The sequence below is a fragment of the Haliotis cracherodii genome, unplaced genomic scaffold, assembly GCF_022045235.1.
Source record: "Haliotis cracherodii isolate W230 unplaced genomic scaffold, xgHalCrac1.p SCAF_11, whole genome shotgun sequence".
Taxonomy (NCBI): domain Eukaryota; kingdom Metazoa; phylum Mollusca; class Gastropoda; order Lepetellida; family Haliotidae; genus Haliotis; species Haliotis cracherodii.
In genome coordinates, this window is record NW_027266266.1 from 14,405,161 (window position 1) to 14,433,098 (window position 27,938).

Here is a 27,938-nt window from a genome sequence, read left to right on the forward strand (position 1 = left end):
CCCCGCCCCACTTGGCTCCACACTTGCCCCACTTGGCTCCACCCCTGCCCCATTTGGCTCTTCACGCATATAAACAACATCCTCCCCTCCCTCGGGTCCTAATTCCACAGCTGCCATCTCCTGAACAGGAGGAACATTGTGCACCTGAAATAAATCAAGTATTACCGTGATTACAGGGTTGTGCAAATCTCTCTATTGTATGACATGATCAGGGTTTGCTAAAAATGGGAGTCATGATGACTTAACACATATTTGGGGGGACCAGGGAGTCGTTTTCTAAATTTGGAAGCCGTGATTTATAACTAATCGAGACCCCTCTGTTTTTTGACAACCCCGGCCAATCATGCTTGTTTGCTGTCAAATACACCGTGTCAGCAGCAAGTACCACATTCGTGACCAACTCGTGTTATTCCGGGACAAGCCAAATAGCGACTCGTGCCCCTCTCATGGCCACTTTTAGCGCAAACGGGCATACCTAGAACAATTGTCAACTCGTTGCATAATGGTTCACATATATTTCCCCTATGTTATATATATTTCAGATGCAATTTTAAGCACATCTGGACATGCGGATCCATACTGTATGACTGAACACATTTAACTGCGTTTTGGGTATATTTTTAGATACAAGACATATGTAAAATCAAAAAATATTTCTGAGGGATTCTTTGACGAAGAACTTGAAATCATTCGCGCATTCTGATTGGTTTGTCGTATTTTCGCACGACATTCATCGATAGGGGGACGAGTCTTCTTGCAGGTTATGGAAAGGGGCGAGTGGTGACGAATGTAAGTACCAGACAGAAATACTCACAGCTGATTGGCTGGTGTGAAGTAATGCCAGTAATGCATTACGATAGCGATCTATCACGAGACAGTGGAAATTCCAGGTTTCCATTTTATGAAAATTATTTACGATTGTTTGTTTTATTTAAAACTAGCAGGCTAGCAGTCAGTATCTTAAACAAAAATATTCCAATTACTCAATCTGAAGTTAGGACTCGTATAAAACACTGTTGCAAGTATTTCAGGACATTTCCCTGCATGATGTTCTTCAGTTCAGAAACCTGTCATGCCTATGTCTTTATTTCTTTGTTGTTTAATGCCGCACTCATTAATATTCCAGCCACATGATGGCCGATAAATAATCGAGTCTTGCCCAGACAATCAAGTGATTGATATCATGAGCATGGTTCTATGCAATTGGGATAGGATGACATGCATCAACCAAGTCAGTGAGTCTGACCAATCGCATAATCACCTTTTATGGCAAGCGTGGGTTGCTGAAGATGCTGTAGACCAATTCTACCCCTGGTCTTCAGGGGTTAAATGCCAGTGGATTGGATGAGATCAAAAAGAAGATAACAAGTACCACTTTTTTGTGTTGCTAAAGATGTGGTATTGAGATGTTCAGCAGTTGTGAAGAGGGTTAGGTCTTGAGAGGAATGGTGGCTAAAACTAATCTGTAGCAGTAATCATTAAGAGGATTTGTTGAGATGACAGATAGACAATGGAAAATCAATGAAAAACACCTGACAACATCAATGTATTACATAAAGGTATCTAATCGTTTAGCATAGGTCCTCAGGATTGCCCATTACTTTTGTACTTAATTGTCTGGAACTTTAAAAATTGAAAATTTGTTTGGCTAGCAGACTACTGACTAGCTCTAATTTTTGTCACTACTATGTTTCGAATGTGAAGGCATCACAAATTGTGACCTTGTGCCTATAGTGATAACCTTGTTGTGCCCCTGTGCATGCATACACGTAGTCTGACCAAGTGATGACCTTGATGTGCCCCTGTCCATGCATACACAGTTTGACCTAGTGATGAACTTGTTGTGCCCCTGTGCATTCATAGACATAGTTTGACCTATTGATGACCTTGTTGTGCGGCTGTGCATGCATGCACTTGGTTTGACCTAATGGTGACCTTGATGTGCCCCTGTGCATGCATACATGTAGTTTGACCTAGTGATGACCTTGTTGTGCCCCTGTGCATGCATAGACATAGTTTGACCTAGTGATGACCTTGTTGTGCGCCTGTGCATGCATAGACATAGTTTGACCTAGTGATGACCTTGTTGTGCACCTGTGCATGCATAGACATAGTTTGACCTACTGATGACCTTGTTGTGCACCTGTGCATGCATATAAGCACACATGCATTCATAGCACAACAAAACAGGTTGTTTCAGGTCCTGGTTCAATTGTTAACTGAAAACTGTCATTTACCTGGCGTGGTGGTCGAGCGCGAGCTCGCTGCCCAGGTCTTCTTGCCGGCAAGTTATCCAGCACTCGTACACCACGGCCAGCACGACCTCTTCCAAAGCCCAGCGGTCTCATACCCTGAAGTGCCGGTGGCCTACCCGGTGGCATACCCTGTTGAATATTCTGTGGCATACCCTGTTGAATATTCTGTGGCATACCCTGTTGAATATTCTGTGGCATACCCTGTGGCCTACCAGGCGGTATACCTTGTGGCCTAGCTGGTGGTACGCCTCGTGGCATACCCTGTTGAATATTCTGTGGCATACCCAGTGGCCCACCGGGTGGTATACCTTGTGGCCTAGCTGGTGGTACGCCTCGTGGCATACCCTGTTGAATATTCTGTGGCCCACCGGGTGGCATACCTCGTGGCATACCCTGTGGCCTACCCGGTTGAATATTCTGTGGCATACCCTGTTGAATATCCTGTGGCATACCCTGTTGAATATCCTGTGGTATACCCTGTTGAATATCCTGTGGTATACCCAGTGGCCAACCTGGTGGTACACCCAGCGGCATATCCTGTGGCATACCCTGACCAGGCAGTAGCAATCTTCTACCTCGACCTGGCATAATGCTACACACTGTCTGTCCAAGCAGTCTGAAACATAACAAGGTAACATATGTTTAAGATGTTGATCAACATTTACAGGTGAAATGGAATTTTACGTTGCATGTAAGATTATTTCACATGGTTGGTTGATTGGTTGGTTTGTTGTTAAACGCAGCACTCAGCAATATTCCAGCTATATGACGGCGGTCTGTAAATAATCGAGTCTGGACCAGACAATCCAGTGATTAATATCATGAGCATCAATCCACGCAATTGGGATCGATGACATGCATCAACCACGTCAGCGAGCCTGACCACCCGATCCCGTTAGTCGCCTTTTACGACAAGCATGATTTCACATGAATAGCGATCTTTATCCAACTGTGTACCTGTCTGGACTTGTTGATTTTATTGCGCAAGCCCACTGAGATACCATGCTGCAGTTTAACATGGATACCCCACTCAGACTGACAAAAATGACTCTGAGTTGACCATTCCTTGTTTTAGCCCCTTAATGCCGAGCGCCAGGCAGGTGACCAAGTACCATCTTTAATGCAACGGTAGAAACTAAAACATTTTCTGTCCATCTTCCCCAGGCAAGAGAGTTAACTGACTTTAAAAGTCCAGTTTAAACCCTTGCTGAACCCTTGGAATTACTGGGCTTGATCGTAGCGCCACAAGTGGCTATTACCAGTTATGTCCCTTCTAAGCTTCTCCTATGGACCAATTAGATTCCACCTCTCGTATCACTTGCGTTTGCTTCACACAAAATGGTGGCGCCCAAGTCAGGATGATCTGATTGATAATCAAGATCTTTATTGTGATAAAACAGGTCTTACATCGCGAAATGCATCAAATCACATAGGCACTTTGATTAAAAACATCAAAAGATTAGGAAAATATCTGCTGACACGCAAGCTGGCAGTGCACCATGTGCACATGCTTTGCAAATCCTGCAATCGATCGAAATCTGCTTGACAGTTTACGAACCGGATTTGGATTTCGGTGCACAATTTTGATTGGACTATTCAAAGATTCGTTAGTCCAGCCAAAATGTAACTCCACAATACCAGCCTTGTTCGGCAAGGGTGGAAACTGGACTTTTATAGTCAGTTAACTCACTTGCCTCAGGAAGATGCAAGTCCTTATCATGATAGCATATAGCAAAACCCTTAAAAATGGCAAATTTCTTCTAGATACCAAGGTCTACAGGACAAGTGCCAATTTCTAATGCTGTAATATTTGGAATCAAACAGTGATCGGCCAGTGGATCAAACCACTGAAATTCCAAAGTGGCATTTATGAATGGGACATGCAACCAGTGTTCGAAATTAAGGGAGATCGTTGTGCTTTGTGCTGGTGTAGTACTTGTATTATAGGCATAGAAAGTACAGTAATTAACAACTAATTAAAGTAATTAACAATTCATTAAGACACCTATGTGATTGTATATAAAGGTCAAGAAGAGGAGTTGAAACCAGTAAGATATGAACAGAGCACATTGATATATATATATATAGGAGACGGGCAACTCTGATAGTTGAAGACTACGGGGAACATACTTGGCCACGAATAACCAGGGGTGAGGGTAGTAGGTCGAGGGTTATACATTAATGAAAAACGATTAACCAGATGGGAAGTAGATAAAAGTGGAACGGAGGTGAGAGGGACGGAAACGTTAGGGACCTGAGACATATATGGTATTGGGGGGGAAAATATTTCGAATTCCAAAAGGGTGAGAAGCTACATCATAACAAGTCCGAATAAGGTGCTGGTTATTAGATAAGAGTGGGTAAGAATGATCTAGTGTAGGGGGGAAAGGTGGTTGACCAATGATAGATGGAAAAATGAGTCGAGATGTGACATAGGTACCGGTTTAAAAAGGGGCAAAAGCCCCAAATCGAGACAACGGCTAGAAAATGGCTAGAGGATGGCTAGAGAGCAGCTGGGGAGACTACATCTGGACTGGTACTCCGCTCTTGGCCAAAAAGCCTCCAGATCGGGAGAGTGGCTGGGGAGACGACATCTGGACCGGTGCTCCGTTCTCGGCTTGTTGTCAAGATCTTTCGAACCAGAAACCAAACTTAAGCACCAGCATTTCGACTGAGACTGAAGCTTTGCGGCCGAAGTCTCGTATTTAAGTGACAAATAGAGTGGGTTGACCGGCAACACAAAGTGGGAATAAAAGCTGTTAAACGAAGATCACGCTTTGTGCTTGTTGGAGGAACTACGGTAAAAGGTCCAAGGCCCTCAGGTACTGACATTGTACCTCTCGCGCATCCCTGACTGACAGCACCAAGAACGAGGGGATTACCGTAGTTCAGAAGAAAAGGTACGCGACTGGCTATACCCTGGTAATTAACAACAATTACCGCCGGTCATTAAGGAGCTAAAATTACCTAGGACACGTGGTGGACTGATGCGGGGTACGATCTTCCCTGACGACTGCCAAAAGGCATTCTCAGGTGACAGTGTGCAGCGGTTGCACAAGTGAAGTGACGTTGTGCAGAGGTTGCACAAGTGAAGTGATGTTGTGCAGCGGTTGCACAAGCGAAGTGGTGGTGTGCAGCGGTTGCACAAGCGAAGTGGCGGTGTGCAGCGGTTGCACAAGTGAAGTGACGTTGTGCAGCAGTTGCACAAGCGAAGTGGTGGTGTGCAGCGGTTGCACAAGCGAAGTGGCGGTGTGCAGCGGTTGCACAAGTGAAGTGACGTTGTGCAGCAGTTGCACAAGTGAAGTGACGTTGTGCAGAGGTTGCACAAGTGAAGTGACGTTGTGCAGCGGTTGCACAAGCGAAGTGGTGGTGTGCAGCGGTTGCACAAGAGAAGTGGCGGTGTGCAGCGGTTGCACAGAATCCCTCCTAAGTGGAACATGGTCAGTGCCAACACGGAGAATACGCCAGGCCAAGTCAGAGCAAACTGGTGAGAGTTGGCTGTGCAGCGGTTGCACGAGAACGTCCACTGTGAGGGAGATTACAGTCGTTGGGAGGAACGGTGCAGACGTTTGCACATCCACTGACCACTCCGGGCTTGCTATGAAGGGGCGTTGGGAGAGACGTATACACCTGGACCCAATGGTGGAGTGACATGCCAGGAAGTGATGGACAGAACTAACAATCGTGACATTTTAACATTTTGTGTGGTGCCAAGTTTCATTGGACCGGGCCTGGTTAGGATGCATTAGGTTTGATGCATTGTATTGTAAAAGAATGAGATCCTTGAACATGTTGAATATAATCAACACCAGACTCAAACAATAACGGTACCGCTGTCGTTCAACAGTGTAGGCGTGAGTTGGCTTTATTATCATTTCCCCTCACAAGTAGTAAGGTCGTTCCATCTGACCTAGTGAGCCCAGCACCAATGATAAGCACACCAGTAGCATACCAGTCTCATGGTGCCAGTACACATTTCAGGCCCTCAGTGAATGGGAGCATCACCAGCCTTGGTGAATGGGAGCATCACCAGCCTCGCAGGCTTAGCGAGGTAATTGAGAGATAATTGCTCCTAGCAAATCTTGAAGAAAAGACTTCCCAATGAAATTCCCTGAACTCAATCATTGCGCTAAATAGTGCCACGAGCACGGGTATGGTGCTGACAAACCTAGAAACATAATTGGGGCAAACCGGGATTCGAACCCACAATCATAGGTTTCTGGCGTACCCAAGGGACGCAACACTGCACAGCGAATCGCGGCGCCTTAGATGACTGGGCCACCTGTGCCCCCCTTACTGAGTGAACAGGTGGACTAGCCCACTAATTCGCGACAATCTTCACTCCAACCAGTAAATGTTGTTAATTTGAGCCAGTACCTTCGTGCCCATACACCACAAGACACACACACCTACCTTGATCTCTAGAGACACACATACACAGCCAACGCTTACTGTCCTCAGAATAACAGTCATAATACAGGGAAAACCACAATGCCAGTGGTGGCCGTTTCACCCAACAGGGAAATTTTACAAATAGAGCAGAAAGTCCCTCCCAAAAACAACAACCAACAAACAAAAACAACAAACTCCATACAGAACGGGCGACCATACACGTGTAAGAAGGGAGGTGGTATACTACACTCCAATGCCAGGGTTACTCACAGCACACTTTGTGGCACAAGCCTAACCTCTCCCGGCCAGCAGCAATCCCCCACCCCCCATTTTCTCACTGAACCTGATACTCTTGAACCATGATCTTATCAGCTGTGCACTTGCCCCAGTCAAACAGGCAGGGGGAGCTGGTCTGAGTTGTTTACAGTATGGCACTGATGGTGTGGGCCAGTGTCTATTCATTAAAAACAGTTATCCCTTGAATTATGTTCAGTATGGTAACGATCTATATACATATCGGGCTTCAGCCCATTTAGGCAATTCATTAATGATGGCAGTTATGAGGTAGGCGCACACTGAGGTATGTTAGTATAACCAGGGTATTTTGGAAAAAGGGTTTTTTAATATTTACTTAAAATGTAGTTTAGTAAATTAAGCTTTTGGGTAGAAATATGGATGCATATGAGAGAAGTGACTGTACAGGGTGAGGGCATAACCCCCAGGGCAAATGATTCTGGATTTTGCTTCTCTTGAGTGATAGAGATAACTTTTTGTTGGTCTGAGGAAATTAGTAGAATACGGTCCTGCAATAAAGATGTCAGAAGAGAGACAGATGGATGGAACAGGATTGTTAGATTAGTGGTGATCAAGTATTTCTGAATACTACTGCTTGATTGGAATGTCTAAATAACAGGATTGGGTATCTCTCCGGTGCCTTCCAGTCTGGCAGAGGTAGTTGAGGGTATTTGATTTGGTTATATGAGTATGTCCAAGTTGACCAATGACCCTAAAGAGGTAATCAAAGTGGTTAGTGAAGAAAGGCTTTATGGTAAAGCTAATTACTATGGAAATTGGGGAATGACCATTATGACTCATTTATCATGATGTCAAATGTGATTTTGGAGGGAGGAGCTAAAATTATCATCGATAGTATTTTGTTAGTTGTCCGAGAGTGGTGCGGGGAGTCGGGAGCATACAGCTGAACAGAAAGATTCACTGTGGTTTTGGGATCCCGATTCAGAAAAGAAGTAGAGTTCAACGTTCATCAGAAAAAACATCAGGCTCTTCAACGCATCATCTAGGTATGTGTTGTACTGAGGTAATTCAGGCAACAATAAGAACTTATCTGAGGACCATGTGTGTTTATTTATGATTAATTCTATCATAAAAAAAAAAGGACTGGAGCAAACCATCTGACTTGTGATTTTGAGAGATAGCTACATCATCCCTAGAACCAAGGAGTGGTTGATAAGTACAAGTGACCAAAGGTAGAAGGGTAAAGTACCCGGAACCTAAGGTTACATTAGAACAAGAAACCCTTAGTCCAAAAAAAGAAAAAAAAGAAACCAATATAATTTTGATAGAAATCAATAACTACAATTCATTGAAAAAGATCCAAACTGAGATGAGAGATTCAGCTTTGAAAAATTGTAGACTTGCTTCATTTTTAGGGCTATATCGTTACAGTAAGAGCTAGGCAGAAGAAAAATAAGGTTCAGGTTCTGTGAGAAAGACTAGTAATTTAGAAGCATCATGGTATTTACATGTAAGGAAAACCAAAATAAAAATATTCCTATATACAATATTCAACGTAATAAGCGCCCCGCTCTAATAAGCGCCCACGGCGATATTTGCTAACATATTGGCTAGAGAACAATCCCAATTAGTACCCCTTCCATTTGATCAATGTACACAAAACTTATTTATTCGCGTATAATACGCACTCTTGTGTTATATGCACCCTTAATTATGGGCAATTAAATTCTGGAAAAATATATCTGTATATATAAACATTTCAGGCTGTCAGCATAAACCACCAAATTTATCCTTTAACTCTGTTTTTTTCACCAAAATAATATTCTTATAAGAGCCCACTATTTCTAATTTTGAGAGCGCTCTGGGCGCTTATTACGTCGAATTGATAGTGTGTTTTAACTGAACTTCTCGCCTTTACATAAATATCACCAGAAGACCACGAGCTTCAACAGTAGCCTATTTGATTCGTTAATTAAAAACATTTGTTTATCTTATTCATCAATGTCTACTGTGGTACCTTTGATATTTTCGTACAAAATTGACTTGATAAACGTTTTACGATAAAAGAGTTATACTTTGTAATATGTGTTTCCTGCTTTGAAAAGCATTTAAAGGGCAATTGTGTTACACCCAATGAATGAAAATCCAAATGGTTCAGCTATAAGTGGACCAGTATCTTTTTAATCTGCAGAACAGAGATAAGATAAGATAGATAAGATAATATTTATTGCAAAAACATTCCATTACGGGACAGATGCAATTTGTAAGATGAAACATTATTAGTCATATATACATATATACAGACATACACAATTTACATCCCTGTAGACACAAAACAAATCAATATTACATATTTGATGATATTATTAAACATAAAATGTCAACGGTTGGACAGTTCGTCACGCTGAAGACCGGGTCCGATTTCCGACATGGGTATAATGTGTGAAGCCAATTTCTGGTGTCCTCCGCCGTGATATACTTGTAACCTATACATTGGACTAACAGGAATCAGGCCAGTGTTATGTTACCATGTTGTGTTACCCTTCCATCACGGCAACTGATTCTTACATCTTGGTTCAGGGACACGGGTGGCCCAGTCGCCTAAGGAGCCGTGATTCGCTGTGCAGAGTTGCGTCCCTTGGGCACACCAGAAACCTATGATTGTGGGTTCGAATCCCGGTTTGCCCCAATTATGTTTCTAGGTTTGTCAGCACCATACCCGTGCTCGTGGGTTTACCGAAGTGGTAAACGTCTGAGACCTGCATCACTTGGGGCTTTCCTCCCACATTAAGCTGACAGGCCGCAATATAACTGGAATACTGTTAAGAGCGGCGCTAAACCCAACTCACTCACTCTACACCTTGGTCCAGGGTAGCTCGTTCAAATCTGAAGTCAGGGTGGTTGTTCAATTCCATTTATTGTAGGATAAGGGATGAGCTCCACATACAATAGGTCCTCAGATGTATTTCTGTTGCCTGACTGAACTATTCACATTTGTTTGTTTGTTTTGTTTAATGCCGCACTCAGCAATATTCCAGTTATATGATGGCGGTCTGTAATTAATTGAGTCTGGACCAGACAATCCAGTGATTAACATCATGAGCATTGATCTTCACAATTGGGATACGATGACATGCATCAACCAAGTCGCGTTACCATGGTTACCACAATCTTCCTTCCTGACAAAGCTCCCATAATCATTGGTCAATTGTAAATACAAAGAATCAATACGATATTGGACTGGGAGCTGCCAGAACACATATCTAAATTATACTGTAACCTTAGGTGTCGGGTACTTTACCTTTCTACCTTTGGTCACTTGTACTTATCAACCACTCCTTGGTTCTGGGGATGATGTAGCTCTCAAAATCACAAGTCAGCTGATTTGCTCAAGTCCATTTATTGGTGATGGTAGTTGTTAATATACACACAAGGTCCTCAGATAAGTTCCTGTTGCCTGTATTACTTAAGTACATGATGCGTTGAAGCCTGATAGCTCTCCGTCTTTTCTGACCCGGAATTCCAATCTACAGAGCAAAACCACTCTGTTCAGCCGTGACTTTCCGAATCCCTGCACCACTCCTGGACAACTAACAAAATACTACCGATGATAATTTTAGCTCCTCCCACCGAAATTATGTTTGGACATCATGTGAAATGAGTCCCATCGCTCACCTCCTTATGAACCCCAATTTCCATTCCAGTCAGTTTTTCTATCAAGCTCTTCCTAATTAACCCACGCAATTAAGTTATTGGTCAACCGAATAGACTGGAAGGCACCAAAAAGATACTTAATCATGTTAGTCAGACATTCCAATTAAGCAGTAGTACCCAGAAATATTTTGTTCAGTCCATTCATTTCCCTTCTGACACTGATATTGCAAGACCCGATTCTACTATTTACATTGTACTAATGAAAAGTTATCTCTTTCACAAAGAGAAGCAAAATCAATAATCATCTGCCCTGGGGGTAATGCCCTCACCCTGTACAGTCACTTCAATCATCATGCTCATCATGCTCATATCCATCAATATTGTAACCGAAGGCTTGATTTAGTAAACTACATTTTAAGTAAACATTAAAAACCCTTTTTCTAAAATACCCTGGTTATAATACACTGAAGAGCCAAGTGAGTGAGTTGGGGTTTAACGCCAATTGTAACATTATTTCAGTTATATCTTGGCATGTCAGCTTAATATGGGAGGAAAGCCCCAAGTGATGCAGGTCTCAGACGTTTACCAATTCGATGAAACCCACAAGCATGGGTATGGTGCTGACAAACCTAGAAACATAATCGGGGCGAACCAGGATCCGAACCCACAATCATCAGTTTCTGGCGTGCCCAAGGGACCTAACTCTGCACAGCCAATCACGATGCCTTAGACGACTGGGCCACCCGTTCCCCCTGAAGAGCCAAGTAATAGTTCATATCAGCTTTTAACTTCTATGGTTTAGTAGTCCAACTCCAAAAATACAGAGAGCGAACCTCTCTGGTCAGTCGGGTAGCCTAGTGGTTAAAAATTCGCTCATCACGCCGAAGACCCGGGTTCGATTCCAGACATGGGTACAATGTGTGAAGCCCATTTCTGGTGTCCCCCGCCGTGATATTTCTGGAATATTGATAAAAAGCGGCGTAAAATCAAACTCACTCAGCAATTACCATGTTCCCTTTTTGGTCGAAGCCATCTCAAAAGCATTCCAGATTCTCTGCCAAGCAATTGCTTAAAACTTGCAATGATATTTTCTCAAGATGATTAGCCACAAGTTCCAGCCTTCTTGACAGAATACCCATGTAGATAGTTAAAATGATGAATCCAAAGAACCATCCCTAAATCATACATGAATACGAAGAAGTTCCTGACAATCATAGAGTATCCCCTACTGATTCCAGTTATTCATAAACATTCATCAGGAATATTATATACCGTATTCAACGTAATAAGCGCCCAGGGCGCTCTCAAAATTAGAAATAGGGGGTTAGAATATTGTTGTTAGAATATTATTTTGGTGAAAAAAAACAGAGTTGAAAGATAAATTTTGTGGTTTATGCTGACAGCCTGAAGTGTTTATATACAACACATATATTTTTCCAGAATTTAATTGCCCATAATTAAAGGTGTATATAACACACGAGGGTGTATTATACATGAATAAATAAGTCTTGTGTACATTGATCGATCTGAAGGGGTGCTAATTGGGATAGTTCACAAGCCAATATATTAGCAAATATTGCCGTGGGCGCTTATTAGAGTGGGGCGCTTATTACGTCAAATACGGTATACCCCATATCTCCACCATACTTAAACTTGGTTACGGGGATGACGTAGATTGTTCAAATACTAAGTCAGATTTTGTTGATCAAGCCCATTAGTTGACTTACACCCACTAGGTCCTCAAATGTGTTTCTGTTGCCTGACATTTCAATGAAACATGCATATCTAGATGATGGGTTGAAAAGTCTGGTAGTACTTCTTATCAACTTCCCCTGATCCCAACACCCAAAACAAGGAGAGAACCTTCCTGGTCAGCAGAGTGTCCAAATCCTTGCAGGCCCATATCATTCTGACAAATAACTTATTTCCCCGCCCCAAATTTCTAGAATCAATTAACGTTACCATGGTTACCAAAATCTTCCTTCATGACAAAGCTCCCATATTCATTGGTCAATTGTAAATACAAAGAAAATCAATACGATCCTGGACTGGTAGGCGCCAGAAGAAACTAACGGTGCCATCTGGAGTCCAACACTAAGCACCATTGTCAGGCAATTACAGTTTGCATATCGGTTTTTCGATTCATACCTCAATGAACCGAAAAAAATACACAGTCAATCCTTAAATGATTAATCATTAGTTTTAATCTCACAAGTATTCACCTCATCAAAATACAGTTACCCTTTGTTTTTTCATATCTTAACCAAAAAATTCATAGAATTTCGGTCACATTTGTGCTTAAATCATATTCCGAAATACTCTGGTTAAAGGCCTACATGACTCTTCACAGTGAGCGTGGTGAGAGGTGGTGCCTCAGAGCTTCCATATCTATCCTTTGTTAAAGGGAGACTAGGCTCAAGTTAACTGGCAGTCCCACCAATTTAGTTTGACTCAAATCAGCCTATATTGTTTGTCTGCAAATGCATATCTTATCATACAGCCCTTTATATATTAATCTAAGGATAATCCTTTAGCTAGATAGACAAAGACTAAGTTTTGCTCAAACTACATATTATTATTTATCATAATGGATGGGGTCATTGACATGATAAACAAGTGTCCGAAATAACTGCCTGCCTGCCTGTGACTGGTAACTTTTCTGCTGGGCTGCATGAATTTTTTCTTCCACCTTCCCGACTGTCAGGCAGAGATAATTTTACGACAACATATGCATTCAGTTTTGTTATAACTCCTTGTAGATTCTAAGATCCAATCTCAAGTAATTGTTTGCATAATTTCAACCGAATCAAAACCTGATTTGTCTCTTAGTTTTTTGTGATTTTTCAATATTTATAATGTCTGAATGAGGGCAGGTAACTTTGAAGATGGGCAGGCAACACTTATGGATCACCTGCCCGACTGTCTTGTTGGGTTTAAAATAGTTTCAAACACTGTGATAAACAATCCCAAAAACTTATATCGCCATCTGGTAAATATACAAATGAGGTTACCTAGCAGTAACTACTTCTAGTAAGCTCTGTATATTGATGTGATTCCTATACTTGCTCAAAAACTATTCTATAATGTACCAGTAATGATTAGATAGGCTTAGCTGTCTTGCAATGTGTGAGGCTTATGTTAGTGAGTGAGTGAGTATGGTTTTACGCCGCTTTCAGCACTATTCCAGCAATATCTAGGCGGGGGACATCAGAAATGGGCTTCACACATTGTACCCATGTCGGGAATCGAACCTGGGTCTTCGTCATGACAAGCGAATGCTTTAACCACTAGGCTACCCGACTGCCCCAGTGCTAATGTTAACAAATATGGCTGCAAATAATTTGGCACACTATCATCATGATCATGAGGCGGATCACTCAGTCTTTGTATTCATAGACAGTTTCCAAGGTGACTTTAGTGAATAGCATAGAATAGGGTTGGGACAAGTCAAAATTTACTACCCAGGTACCCGACACCCCATTACCCGGCCCTACCCGGACACCTGCTATAGGTCTCAAGAGTTTGGTACACAATGTCGGAATGGGAATTGTTTTACCGCAGTCCTGGCAAAAAACATTTAGATACATGTATAAAACGATCTGATCATGCAAACAATAAAGTTGATAGCCGCCTTATCCTTACTCGAACATATAAAAGTCGGATCGAATACTTGCATATTCCAAAAGAAATGTTGCCATTAGCTATACTTGTAGCGTAACCATAGAATTTTATTGTTGATGTCATTAAACAGTATATCACGTGACTTACCACGGGTCCAGGTAGTCGTGTGGGTACCACCCAACCTGAGTACCCGAGTCACTCGTCCCAGCCCCAGCTTGGAATATTTTAATCTTCGATTATTTTGAGAATGACATAACATGATAAAAAAGATTATTATCCTTGAATCGCTTTTATCATATATCTTGAACACAGGCCCATGAAGCAGGATTAAAATTCTGATAGTGATATTACTGCAGGGATTATTCTAGGGTGGGTCCTTGTGCTTTTAGTTTTAGCCCCTAAATTTTAAAAATTATATTGTCAAATACAATAGGGCATTTTAACATTGTGTGTATGTGTGTACCTCTGGAATATTTAAATTTTCACATAAAGGGCCCATGTCAGAAGATTCCTAGAGTGACCCCTGTTGCTGAAACACTGGACAAATGAATATGTAAATCACACCTGAAAATCAGGATTAGAATAGGTCTTCAACAACCCATGCTTGTCTTAGAGGCAGCTACAGGATCGGGCGGTCAGACTTGCTGACTTGGTTGATTTTCGCGTGTGATACATGTCATCATATCCCAATTGCGATGCTCATGCTAATCACTGGATTGTCTGGTCCAGACTCGATTATTTACAAACCACCGTCATAGAGCTCAAATATTGCTAAATGTGGTAGTAATCAACAAACAAACAACAACATATATACTGTAAAATCTTAAAATTAACGCGAGAATGAATTAAATACGAAAAATGCGAGTGGTCTTTGCTTGCATTAATAAATATCGCATTTATATCAACAATAAGACATTTTGGATAGCAGAAATTTATACCAACTTAGACATACGCTGATAACAAACAACTATGTATTCCACATCACTGTTTATTGAGCAGCACTTGTTAGAAGTATATAAACAATGTCATTCCAACACTAATTACATCCTGTGAATTGTCACTGCTAGGGTCAAGACAAGCGTTCTAATCACTCACGTCATCACTGATCACACCTGACGCCACCCAACACAGTGTCTTTGCTCTTTGCGTTGGTTGGTTGTTGTTTAACGCTGCACTTAGCAATATTCCAGCTATATGACGGCGGTCTGTAAATAATCGAGTCTGGACCAGACAATCCAGTGATTAATATCATGAGCATCGATCCATGCAATTGGGATCGATGACATGCATCAACCAAGTCAGCGAGCCTGACCACCCGATCCCGTTAGTCGCCTTTTACGACAAGCATAGTCACCTTTTTTCGGCAAGCATGGGTTGCTGAAGACCTATTCAACCCCGGAATCTTCACGTGTTGACTGTATTAAAGGCCTACACGAGCTCAACACTAACACTAACTAACCATATATGGTCCCGTGGCACTAAGAAGATGCGAAAAGTAAGGGACCATATGGTCCCGTCCCACCAAGCGGGTGATACACCACTCCAACTGTTCAACAGTTTCATGGTTAATCATACCCCGAGGTGCTATCCCTCCCGCACTTGATGGAACTAGCCCCAAACATAACCAAAGACACTATTTATACTCACATCAGCTGGTTTCAGTGAATATTGTGAAAAGCACAAGGCGTTTTCTGTCCTTATAAAATCCTCCACAGTTACAAATAGCACTTGATCTCTGAACGGCCCCAAAGGCTTTTAAATGTCCAGTCGACATTTTAGTCAACAAAGCCTCATTTCATTAATCATAACAAAGGCCAACGACAACACTGCATGCATCTTCTTCGTCTTTGTGGTCACACTGGTCGATGGAGTGCGACTGACGTCTAAGTGCTGTAGGTCAAAACGGACCCGTTGATAATAGGTTAAAACGGACCGGGGTATTTTAGTCAAAACGGACATATGGATTATAGGTGAAAACGGACCAATTTTCTTGTCAAAATTAGCAGTCTTTAAAGCGGAGGAGTGAATAATTATAGATGTTTTTAACTATATAGAGAATCTAACCCGAGTGTCTTTTGATATTCATTATATCAACACGAGTTGATAAAAATGACAAAACTCCGAGATTTGCCGAGGAGTTTTTCTACTTTAATCAACGAGTGTTGATATATTTGATATCAAAAGACACTCGGCTGAGATTTTATTTATTATCCAACATCATTCTTCCAATCAGTTTGTAGACAGTAATAAGCAGTGTCTTAAGTATAAAAAGTACAGCTAACACCTTCAGTAGCAGAGTCATTAGTGATGTCATTTGATTGTGACGTCATGGTAACCAATGACATCACAATGGTCTGTAAAGCATTGTAGATATTGCTCGATCTCACCCAAGCGATATCTCCAGTGGGAGCCATTTTGGGATGATAAAGTGTTTTATCATATAATGGGTAGGTTTCTCGGCAGGATAAAGCCAACGGATAAAAACGATTTCCGTTGGTGTCATATGCGGATAGAGAGGCAAATATCAAAAGTCCAGTAGGGACTACTTTCACTGTTTATAAACAAACATGGCGTCGCCCTTGTCATTCGGCGATCGAGTCAGAATTAACCATCGGGAATCTGGATAAACTACAGGGATAATTGCTATCATTATCAAAAGAACAGTCTAATATACTGGAAATCTGTGACGTAGCTAAGGCATTTTATAAGTTTTGGCAACTTTGGAGATATAAATTTCGAAACAATTTGGCGAGGGCACGACCTCGCTTGTAGACTTGTAGCTTGTAGACCTCTGCGCCTTGAAACCTCCTCAACAAATTAAAATAGTTGGATTTGGCGGAAATATGTTGGAATTGTTACCTTGTTTCGTTTTGTCGCTGTGTGAACATCTGACTACACTTCTTATCGTTATGACAGGACAGACCGACTGTCAACAACGTCTGACCGTGGCCGTGACGTCTCAAAGACTAGGGTTAGAGTAGCTTCCCTTTGACAAAGGGCAGTTACTCTAACGGACAGACCGATGGATTGCCGCGAAAGGCAATTAAAAGCGATTGTTGTTTTGCGTATATGTTGCTTCGCCTATGTATAAGAAAGAGATTTCAGTTGGAACTATATTGGCTACTGTCACTGTCCGACTGACACATCACTTACCCTGTGACGTAATAAATATTAATGCGCGCATTCCAGGAAAACTCGCAATGTTTCGGTAATGCTTGTGAGAGAGGGAACGCGATTTTGAAGCACGGAATTAAAGAATGACATTATATGATAAAGAGGTTATCACGCTTGTGTGTTTGGGGATGGTAAATATCCTGTGTTAGGAATAAACACAATGTATTTAGCTCGCCAAGGCTCGCTAAATACAATGTTTATTCCTTATGCAGGATATTTACCATCCCCAAACACACTCGCGTGATAACCTCTATTTATATACCGTACTTTCTAATGATATAATCAATACTGCTGTCAGTTAACTAAAAGACGTATATACATATTCATATACGTCTTTGGGGCGGTCGGGTAGCCTAGTGGTTAAAGCGTTCGCTCGTCACGCCGAAGACCCGGGTTCGATTCCTGACATGAGTACAATGTGTGAAGACCATTTCTGGTATCCCCGTGATATTGCTGGAATATTGCTAAAAGCGGCGTAAAACCACACACACACACACACTTATGCTGACCAAATATTTCTTTTAGATGGGTGCAAGTTAAAACGGCATCTCAGCAAAACGTCACCGATTTCTCTGGCGAAAACGGCACCACTTTTGGCGAAAACGGCTACTATGTGTCGGACGAAAACAGCACCTCTATTTTTATTAACGATAAGAATGATTTATGTAGTAATATATATGTAATTTATTCACATGGTATTTTGTCTTATTACATAGAGCAGTGTCAGCTCTCCTAAAGGTTCTTTTTCCATACGTTGTAGTATGGGCTGGTGCCAACGGAGACCATGGAGTGATTTGTTGACATATAGCAGCGGCTTGAACATGATTCTCTGTCCTACTGGTAGACAATGCAGTTCTTTGAGGACCGGCCGGTGTATGAGGCTCAACCTCAATCTTGAGTGATTTTGTTTGTTTGTTTGTCGTTTAACGCAACACTCAGCAATATTCCGGCTATATGACGACGGTCTGTAAAATAATCGGGTCTGGACCAGACAATCCAGTGATTGACAGCATGAGCATCGATCCACGCACCTCAACCAAGTCAGCGAGCCTGACCACCCTATCCCGTTAGTCGCCTTTTACGACAAGCATAGTCGCCTTTTACGGCAAGTATGGGTTGCTGAAGACCTATTCTACCCCGGAATCTTCACGGGTCCAATCTTGAGTGGCTTGGGTCTAGGATGAGATTCGTCTGGAGTGACTTGGGCTTAGGCTGAGATCACTCTAGAGTGACTATGGTCTCGACTGAGATCACTTTAGAGTGACTTGGGCCTAGGTTGAGATCACTCAAAAGTGGCTTGGGTCTGGGCTGACATCACTCTAGAGTAACTTTGGTCTCGGCTGAGATCACTCTAGAGTGACTTGGGTCTAGGATGAGATCACTCTAGAATGACTTGGGTCTAGGATGAGATCACTCTAGAGTGGCTTGGGTCTAGGATGAGATCACTCTTCAGTGACTTGGGTCTAGGATGAGATCACTCTAGAGTGAATTGGGTCTAGGATGAGATCATTCTAGAGTGAATTGGGTCTAGGATGAGATCACTCTAGAGTCACTTGGGTCTAGGATGAGATCATTCTAGAGTGAATTGGGATGAAAACTGAGATCATGAGATGTTGCACTTCTTCCAACTGGTACATTTGAGGATCCAGAGGTCCAGCCTTTTGAAAACCAAATGTAGTATACTGTAGGCGGTATAATTATCTGAGAGAGGATTTTAATATTTTGGACCTCCCCCTTTTAAAAATGCTGGATCAGCACTGGTGGGATATTGGGTGTATGTAGTGAGCAGTATTGGGTCAAGAACAGAACCCCGTAGCACTCCAAATTTACGTTCGCTTTTATCTGATCTCAGTCCATGAATAATCATTGGCTGTTGGCGTCGTGTGAGATATGATGTGATTTTCAAAAATGTCAGTTTGTTTGTTTTTGTTTGTATGTTGTGCACTCAGCAATATTTCAGCATATAACTGTGGTCTGTAAATAATCGAGTGTGGACCAGACAATCCAGTGACTTACATCATGAGCATCAATCCACGCAATTGTGATACGATAACTTGCATCATCCAAGTCGGCGAGTATAATATCCATTAATTACGAAGAGAACAAGCCACTAGTGACCACGACTTACCGATTATCTTCGCCTCTTACATAAATGATGTAAGCCCACTTGGGCTATCTGCATCACTTTGGGCTTTCCTCCCACATCAGGCTGACACGACGTGATATAACTGTCACACTGTTCAAAGCGGCGTCAAACCCAACCCACTCACATACTCACTGAGTTATCCTCTCTTGTCCATTATGATATTTTAGCCCCTAAAACATCCATTGAATTGATGAAGTGGTTTCATAAGCTATAATGTCCTCCTTTGAATTGACATAAGTATGCAGGGCTGGTATTGGTTACCATTGTTCATATAATAAAATGACCATATATGTTCACACTTTGCTCTCGCAGATCAATGAAGTTAAATTTGGTTAAAATACATGTTTTATTTTTAAAGACGACTTAACATAAGCCCTTCAGCATTCTCTTAATTTATGATGCTATAAAAATCATTATTGATAAAAATGTCCGTTTACACATATTGGTTTTTTCGGTCTGTGCCACGCGAGATAAATTTAGTTTTACCGTTTTGACCATATCCCTTTGTGAGTTTTGGTACTGGTCCGATTTGTCTGTTAAGCCGGGGCGCCTAAGCTCCTCGCAGCGATAGTTCTGTTGCGGAGCTAACCATAGTTCAACAGAGGTGCCAAGGTGAGGTGAGGTGAAATGGGGTTTAACGTCGCGTCCAAGATTATTGCACTTATATAGCGACGTGCATGTACCTAACATTGTTCGATGGGGTTACGAATACATGTGTGATACACACAGTAAACAATCTCGTTGATAAATACCTCTGTTGAATACATGATATTATTGTATTGGCAGGAATATATTAACCCATGTGTTAATATTTGCACACTCGACTTTGGCGCCACGTGGAGGAAGTTTCCAAATTTAACGCATCAGTGACACAAATGATGTCCGACGCAATTCCCTATTTTTGACTTGTACAATAATTATGTTCCCGTGTTTTTTTCAGGTGAACAATTGCCTTGCCTTTTAAAGTACATGTATTTGTGACGGGTGCCACCTTTGGGGCACGTGCTCTCAACTTTTCGCGAGCACCTGGTACCATCACTATTTGATAGTGCTCATGATATTTATATATTAGAGTAACTTATTTACGTCTACTAGAGGGAGCAATGACGCTACTTGTGCTTGTTGGAACAACATCCCAATCAAGTACAACATTTCTCTTTATCCAAATGGACTGGACAAGTGTCAGTAGACCACAGAGTAATATTACAGTAAACTACGGTTACAACGAACTCAAAGGGATCACTAATTTTAGTTCGTTATAACCGTAGTTCGTTATAAGCATATATACAGCATACATACAACAAATGTCCTGGACTAAAAAATAACTTAATATCGGTCAGTTTGTTATAAGCGTGTTCGTTATAACCGTAGTTTACTGTACCTATTTCGTAACAAATTCTTGTTAAAAATATAAGTGTAATGTAGACCCACAGACTCACATAAAGAAATAAAAGCTAACATTATAATCATCAAAGCGAGACCTTATCGTCTAGCACTGACATCAGACACTAAAAGTACTATTACAGACTTTAGTGTCACAGCTTGCTTGACCCCTCCGTCCATTGTGACGGTATCCGTCATTTGTCAGTAAAGATTGCTGAATGACGCCCAAAGCGACATACCACCTGCCTTAAATAAGTATAACTTCTACATAAAATCAATGAATTCATGTTCATGCCAATTAAATGTTAATTGCATATTTTGTCCTATCAGAATGTTACATTTTACATTCCTACGATAACCAATGGTATCGTACTGCTGTTATTTCACTTAATTACCATGTGTGAAAGTCATGTACAAAGAGACACGACCGGAGAGGCAATCGACTCACGGGACTCGGGACACACGGCCCTGGGCCCCGTTCCTCAAAGCGATCTTAGCGCTACGATGATCGTAAGCCTATGTTAAAGTATGGGCCTTACGATCGCCTTAGTGCTGATATAGCTTTGCCCTCTAGCTATTGGCCTTAGAATAAAGGCTCTCTTCACACTGACACTTAATACATATAATTATGTATGACGACTCCCCAGCGTCAATTTGGCGTTGGCAGTGATTCACCATTATTAACAATATAAATGTACAGATTATCGCGATGCACAATTTAGGCGTTGGTTAAGATTGGTCTTAGGACTGTATCATATCTTGCTGAACACGCCCCCCCCCCCCCCCCCCCCCCCCCCCGCCCCCACACACACACAAACACACACACACACACACACACACACACACACACACACACACACACACACACACACACACTTCCCTATCATAAATTACCGGTCCCCGGATAATGTTAAAAAATGAACATTTTTTGTTTGAAAACAAAACAAATCTGTGTCATAATCTTGATCAACTCAATGATGTTTATTGCTAGCAAGAGGGATAGTTCTTATAAAGCGCACTTTGCTTTTTTATCATTACTGTAAGTAATATTCCTTATCGTTCAATTGTATTGTTTTCACGTTATGACCAGCTATCCTCTTCGATAATTAATAGTCGACATATTTTATGATTCTATTTCAAGTAGCGAGTTTCAGGAGTTGCCTGCCTTGTGGTCTGGTTGAAGATTTGCGGGGATTTCATACACTGCAAAAGACTCGCATATACAATATTTATTCCGAACATGTGACTTGACATTTAAGATACGAAAACAATCGGCTAAAGATTTCTACGTTGTGACAAAGACTGGCACCCTACGGAGCAAGCAAAGGAGGGTACAAAGACCAGATAGAATAGGTCTTCAGCAACCCACGCTTGTCGTAAAAGGCGACTACGCTTGTAAGAGGCGACTAACGGGATCGGCTGTTCAGGCTCCCTGACTTTGTTGATGCATGTCATCGTATCCTAATTGCGTGGATCGATGCTCATGATGTCAATCACTGGATTGTCTTGTCAAGACTCGATTACTGACATACCGCCGTCATATAGCTGGAATATTGGAGTGCGGCGTTAAACAACAACAATAACCTGCTGTTAACACCATGAAGACCTACGCCTACTAACTGTATGTTTCATCTGAATGGCGGTGATGTCTAACCAGACCTAAAGGGCCTAGGCATAAACATCAGCTGCTTTAAGTAGAGTCATATCCCTGGGATCCGTGACCACTTTATTCCTACCTTTTTTTATGATGGATTATGCTTTAAACCATACAATGTATTTTTGTGAAATGAAGAGCCGAACAATGAAAGTTTTTCACATTAGAGTATCTTAAAGAAACCCAGCACGCTCCACAGACAATTGTTTTTTGGGATTATTAGTTCAAAAACAACCCAAGTCCCCTCCCAGAATATAAAGACGGCGGTGCCTTAGTGTCAGCAGAGGTAATTCGTACAGAAGGTTGCATTGTTTTGTGTAAGTTGGAAAAACGGATAATAGCAATGGAACTATGAAAATGTATTTATTGATAAAATCTTACAGTACATATCAATGACTTTACAACCTAAACTGAATTTTATATCGAACCTATAATCCCCAAATCACTATATCAGGAACACGATGCTGTACAGTTATTTCAACTCTTTTGCCGACTTCAAATAAACGAAATCAGTCTACTGATATATGATGGACATACATGGAGGTTCAAATATTCGTGTGTTGGAAAATGTAGAAGATAAACAAACTGTAGAGCTGGGTTAGCGATAGCCCATTCGAGGAGCTCTCTAAACTATCGCGATGTTACCGAGAGTGTAACGAAGGTATCACGCGCTTAGAAGGAGCTTGTTAAACGTACTATAAGGGTAACGCTACTTTTCAGGGCATTATCGTTTGCAGAAGCCCGAGTTCTTTCTGCCCGACGAAGGAGGGCAGTTGAAAAGACCAAGGGCTTCTGCAAATGATAATGCCCTGAAAAATAGCATTACCGTTATTATAGCTAAAATGGATGGAATTTGTTATCAAATAAATAGAAACAACAATATCGGTTTTGAAACATTTACTGCAATCAACACGAATGTCACTGACCCACTTTTACAAATATGGAAACGTCATAGAACAAACCAGATTGAACGTGACGTCACCTATCCCCATCCTATAACGTCACCTAGCAAAGGGCGTGATAATGGCCCGTCGTCAAGCAATATGAGGGCATTATCAAGTTACAGTGGCCCGCTCATTTCCAATAACATGCGGGCGGTTTAATTATAATTCTATCAATTTTAGCTATAATGTGTGTTAATCTACACAGCACATCACTATTATGACGTCACAACGCTCATTGATCGCAAATGATGTTACGTCACAGTCGGACATAGAAAGGCGTCTAATTTCAAGTTCACTGTTGTCCCCAAAACTTGAAATACACTCACTCAGTCAGTTTCCATCGTGTTGTCCTTCAAAATATTTGCCACTCGTGCTTTGAATGACCGCACCTCTGCACATTGTAAAGTATATTTGTTCATATCATTATTTCAAAATGTCTACCAACAATGGCTGAGAAAAAAAGTTATTCTATAAATATCAGTTTCCGTGGTGATGTGGCCGCCAAATCAGCTGTTTTAATCAGAGTTGTTTTTTTGTGATTCGAAACTACAGAGTTGAGTATTTTCCAAATTCATAGTAGAATATCCATTTTAGAATTCAGGGAATCAAACACATAAGTAAAGCAACATCCCCCTTCATGGATATTGACTGGAGAGTGTATGCAACAGTGTTGTATGTCACATCCACTGCACCTACAATAGGAGAATTATAGCAACTGAAGTAGATGGTGCCTCTATACAGTCTCATGTTCCAGGGGACGGCGGTCAGTGTGGTCACCTCTGTACTCACATTAGTGGACACTGGCATCTTCATCAGTTTCTTCTCAATGCTATAATACAACACACCAGCTGCTTGGTCTAGGGTTACAGCATACATGTTACTTCCTGTGGCTAATGTTGCCAGACCTTGACCATCATATGTCACTGTGAACAGTTTCCCGCTATTACACCCATATATCGTCTTTCTCCTTGTGTCAAGAGTTATTTCCCTTGGAAAGCTTCCGTACGTGGATAAGTCAATGGTGGCTGTAAAGTCTTTCCCCTGTGTAGACATGCGGCTGATTGAGTATCGTGGTTGATACGTGGCTATGAATACAATGTCCCGATCTTCATCCACTGCCATGCCATATGTCTCTACACCTTCTCTTAGCACCCTCACGTGACTTGTATCCAGTGGAGATGACACTATTTTATCAGGGTTGGCTAGTCCTATCAGAAGTTTCTTTGTCTTTGCTACGAATGCAACACATGTCACCAGCTTCATGGTGTGATACTGATAGACACTAAGTGAGTTACTGTGAATGTTGAGTTGACGGAACTGGTGCTGGGTGCCTGACCAGCCTGGAGCAATCAGGATCCTACTTTTCGTCCCCTCTGGCCTGGGTGTCGTCACTGACGTGGTTGACACTGGTGATTTGGGGATTGAGGTGACATTTACAGGGGCGGGGGTTGAAGCAGGCACAGCAAGAGCTGTTTTAAGTTGTGATATTTGGGACTGGCATGTCTCGTTCAATACCATGAATCGTTCAATATTTTTCTGGAGATCAGCAGCAAAAATATCCTTCTTCCGTAGTTCTATTTCCAGTCTGTGTTTATCTCTGACACAGGTATCACATGAGTTTTCTCGATTCCACACATCTGCTTTCTTTAGCACAGATTCATGAAATTCACCCGTCTTGTCCTGAAAGTCTTTGAGTGATCTTGAGACATGAAGCAACTGCCTCTTCATCTGATGGTAGCCCTGTTTCAGATGCCGCACTTCAGAGACGACCTGACTTTTCACCATGTCCTGAAGAGACTCCCCTTGTAGAATCTCCGCCATGGCTTCTCTCACCTGATCCCGTATGTTTTCCTTTAATTCAGCCCTCAATGATGTCTCAGCGACATCTATGATATTTCGTATCCTTTTCTCCATACGGATCATGTCCTCCTTGTTACGAAACAGATCTTCCTCAAACTGGTCCATTTTTTGTATGACAGACACAATACTGTCCTGGCAGTTACAAACACAGATCAGGTAGGTACATGTCAGCAGCCAGGAAAGACATTTAAACTCGGCCATTCTCAGAATGTACACCATCCCCTGAGATGTCCTTGTCTGTTAGCGTGATGTTTGCGTGTACCTCTTGGTATAACACGACGTTTTCTACTACTGAGTGGCTGGCGTGAGGTACAAGTACATGTATACACATATTGGGTTATCATTACGCAGTCAGTGTCACCGTGTCCCGGGTGCAAAGAACACTAGGTTATCTCAACTTACCTGATGTGGCATATAGTCCTGTCATTGGTGATCGAAGTATGTAGCAGCATATACTTAAACACTGCACTTTACATGGACTTTATTCACATATATTAGATGTAAACAGTGGTCGCCCTTATTAAAATAACGCATGGTTTAGTTCATCACAGCAATCCATGATATCGACGTCTCCTCCCCATTGTGACGCAAAAGATTACTGCACATTCTCTCTTGCTCCTAAAATTTAAAATATGCATTTTCATCACGTTTTCTAATCAAACTGTATTGCCAAATATCATTTGAATTTTTTAGTTCTCATTTCTGCAATTCTTCCGTTTTTTCTCACTTCTCACTTTGCAAGACTGACGAATAATTCTTGGCCTAAGGGAGTACTTATATCTATGATCTCTACTTCAACTAAATGCCCCCAGTATCACATGCTTGTCAAGGGAGCTAGCTGATAATAAAAACGCGCTCGTACCTGTGACCTACACCAAGGGGCAAGTTTACTCTCAAAGTCATACTCGGACAATGTGATTGTTCATGTGCTAATCTCAAGAAGAAATATTTCCTGTTTGTACAAACGACGTAAAGACAGTCAGATAGACAAACAGACAAACACACAGGCATGTTTTTTTCAGTTGTAGGGCACAATAGCTAAAAGTACAAACACAGTGCAATAACTTTAGCTTCCAGTTCTGAACAGTAAACATAAATTTATGAAGCGTACATAAAAGTATTTACAAGGGACATAACTCAACACAACCGCAAATTTACATGTTAAATACATGGTTTTAGTAAGTAGCAACAGCTGTGATTGTACTTTGCTGCTATGACTGCAAAATACTTACAAGGTCTTATTTACATTATAAGGACGAACAGTATTGGGTAAATACTTATTTCGTAACAACAGGTATTTGTTTTACACTTCAATATCATATGATACGAATCTTACATTTAACCACAATCACATTCTGTACACAACCAGACTCTTGTACATCGGATCCTTTTATCAGAAAGTTTATTTTTAAATTGTGCAAAGATATGTTACATTTACGGAATGACCGTATTAAGGATTTATATGTACTTTACATTTCTCTAATGAATTGTTTAATTATATTAAATTTTAGGGTCACACAATTGGTTAACAATGAGTCATCGTTGTTCCGGAGAAGGTTGTCAGTAGTAGATTGTGTTATGAGGAAATGTTCTGTGTGCGACTGTGAACATTAACACAATGAGTCCGACACATAGAAACACGTTAACAGAATGAGTGTGACACACGGAAACATGTTAACACAATGAGTGTGACACACGGAGACATGTTAACACAATGAGTGTGACACACGGAGATATGTTAACACAATCAGTCCGACACACGGAGACATGTTAACAGAATGCGTGCGATACGCACAGACATGTTAACACACTGAGTGCAACACACGGTGTGCGCAATACTGAGACAATGTAACAGAACTCGGAGTGACACTCGGAGACATGTTGACAAAATGAATCAGACACACGGAAAGATGTTAACACACTGAGTGCCAAAGACAAAGAAACGTAAACACAATGAGTGTGACACTCACAGAGACATGTTATTAAGCCAAAGAGTGTGACATACGGTGACATGTTATCACACTGAATGCGACACATGAAGACATGCTAACACTTTGAGTGCGACACACAGAGACATGTTACACACTGAGTGGGATAACAGAGAGACATGTTACACAATGGGTGTGACAAATGGAGAGATGTTAACACTCTGACTGTGACACACAGAGACATGTTAACACTCTGACTGCAACACATGGAGACATGTTACACACTGAGTGCGACACACGGAGACATGTTAACACTCCGACTGTGACACATGGAGACATGTAACACACTGAGTGCAACACACAGAGACATGTTACACACTGAGTGCGACACATGGAGACATGTTAACACTCTGACTGCGAAACATGGAGACATGTTACACACTGAGTGCGACATACGGAGACATGTTACACACAGAGGCATGTAAACACTCTGACTGCGACACATCGGGGCATGTTACACACTGAGTGTGACACACAGAGACATGTTAACGCTCTGACTGCGTCACATGGAGACATGTTACACACTGAGTGCGACACATGGAGACATGTTACACATTGAGTGCGACACACAGATTCATGTTAACACTCTGACTGCGACACATGGAGACATGT

General features: G+C 41.6%; 1 protein-coding gene and 1 long non-coding RNA gene across 2 annotated transcripts; both read right to left on the reverse strand.

Moving 5' to 3' along the window:
* Positions 1–48: 48 nt before the first annotated feature.
* LOC139455428 (uncharacterized) lies at positions 49–16,033 on the reverse strand. The gene is made up of 3 exons (XR_011652480.1): positions 15,825–16,033; positions 2,238–2,871; positions 49–144 (listed from the first exon to the last, which is right to left on the reverse strand). It is a non-coding gene; the product is annotated as an uncharacterized lncRNA (long non-coding RNA).
* An 8,042-nt stretch (positions 16,034–24,075) lies between these two features.
* LOC139455429 (uncharacterized) lies at positions 24,076–25,603 on the reverse strand. The gene has a single exon (XM_071236983.1). The coding sequence runs from the start codon at positions 25,555–25,557 to the stop codon at positions 24,076–24,078; it is 1,482 nt and encodes a 493-aa protein (XP_071093084.1). The 5' UTR covers positions 25,558–25,603.
* Between the last annotated feature and the right edge of the window lie 2,335 nt (positions 25,604–27,938).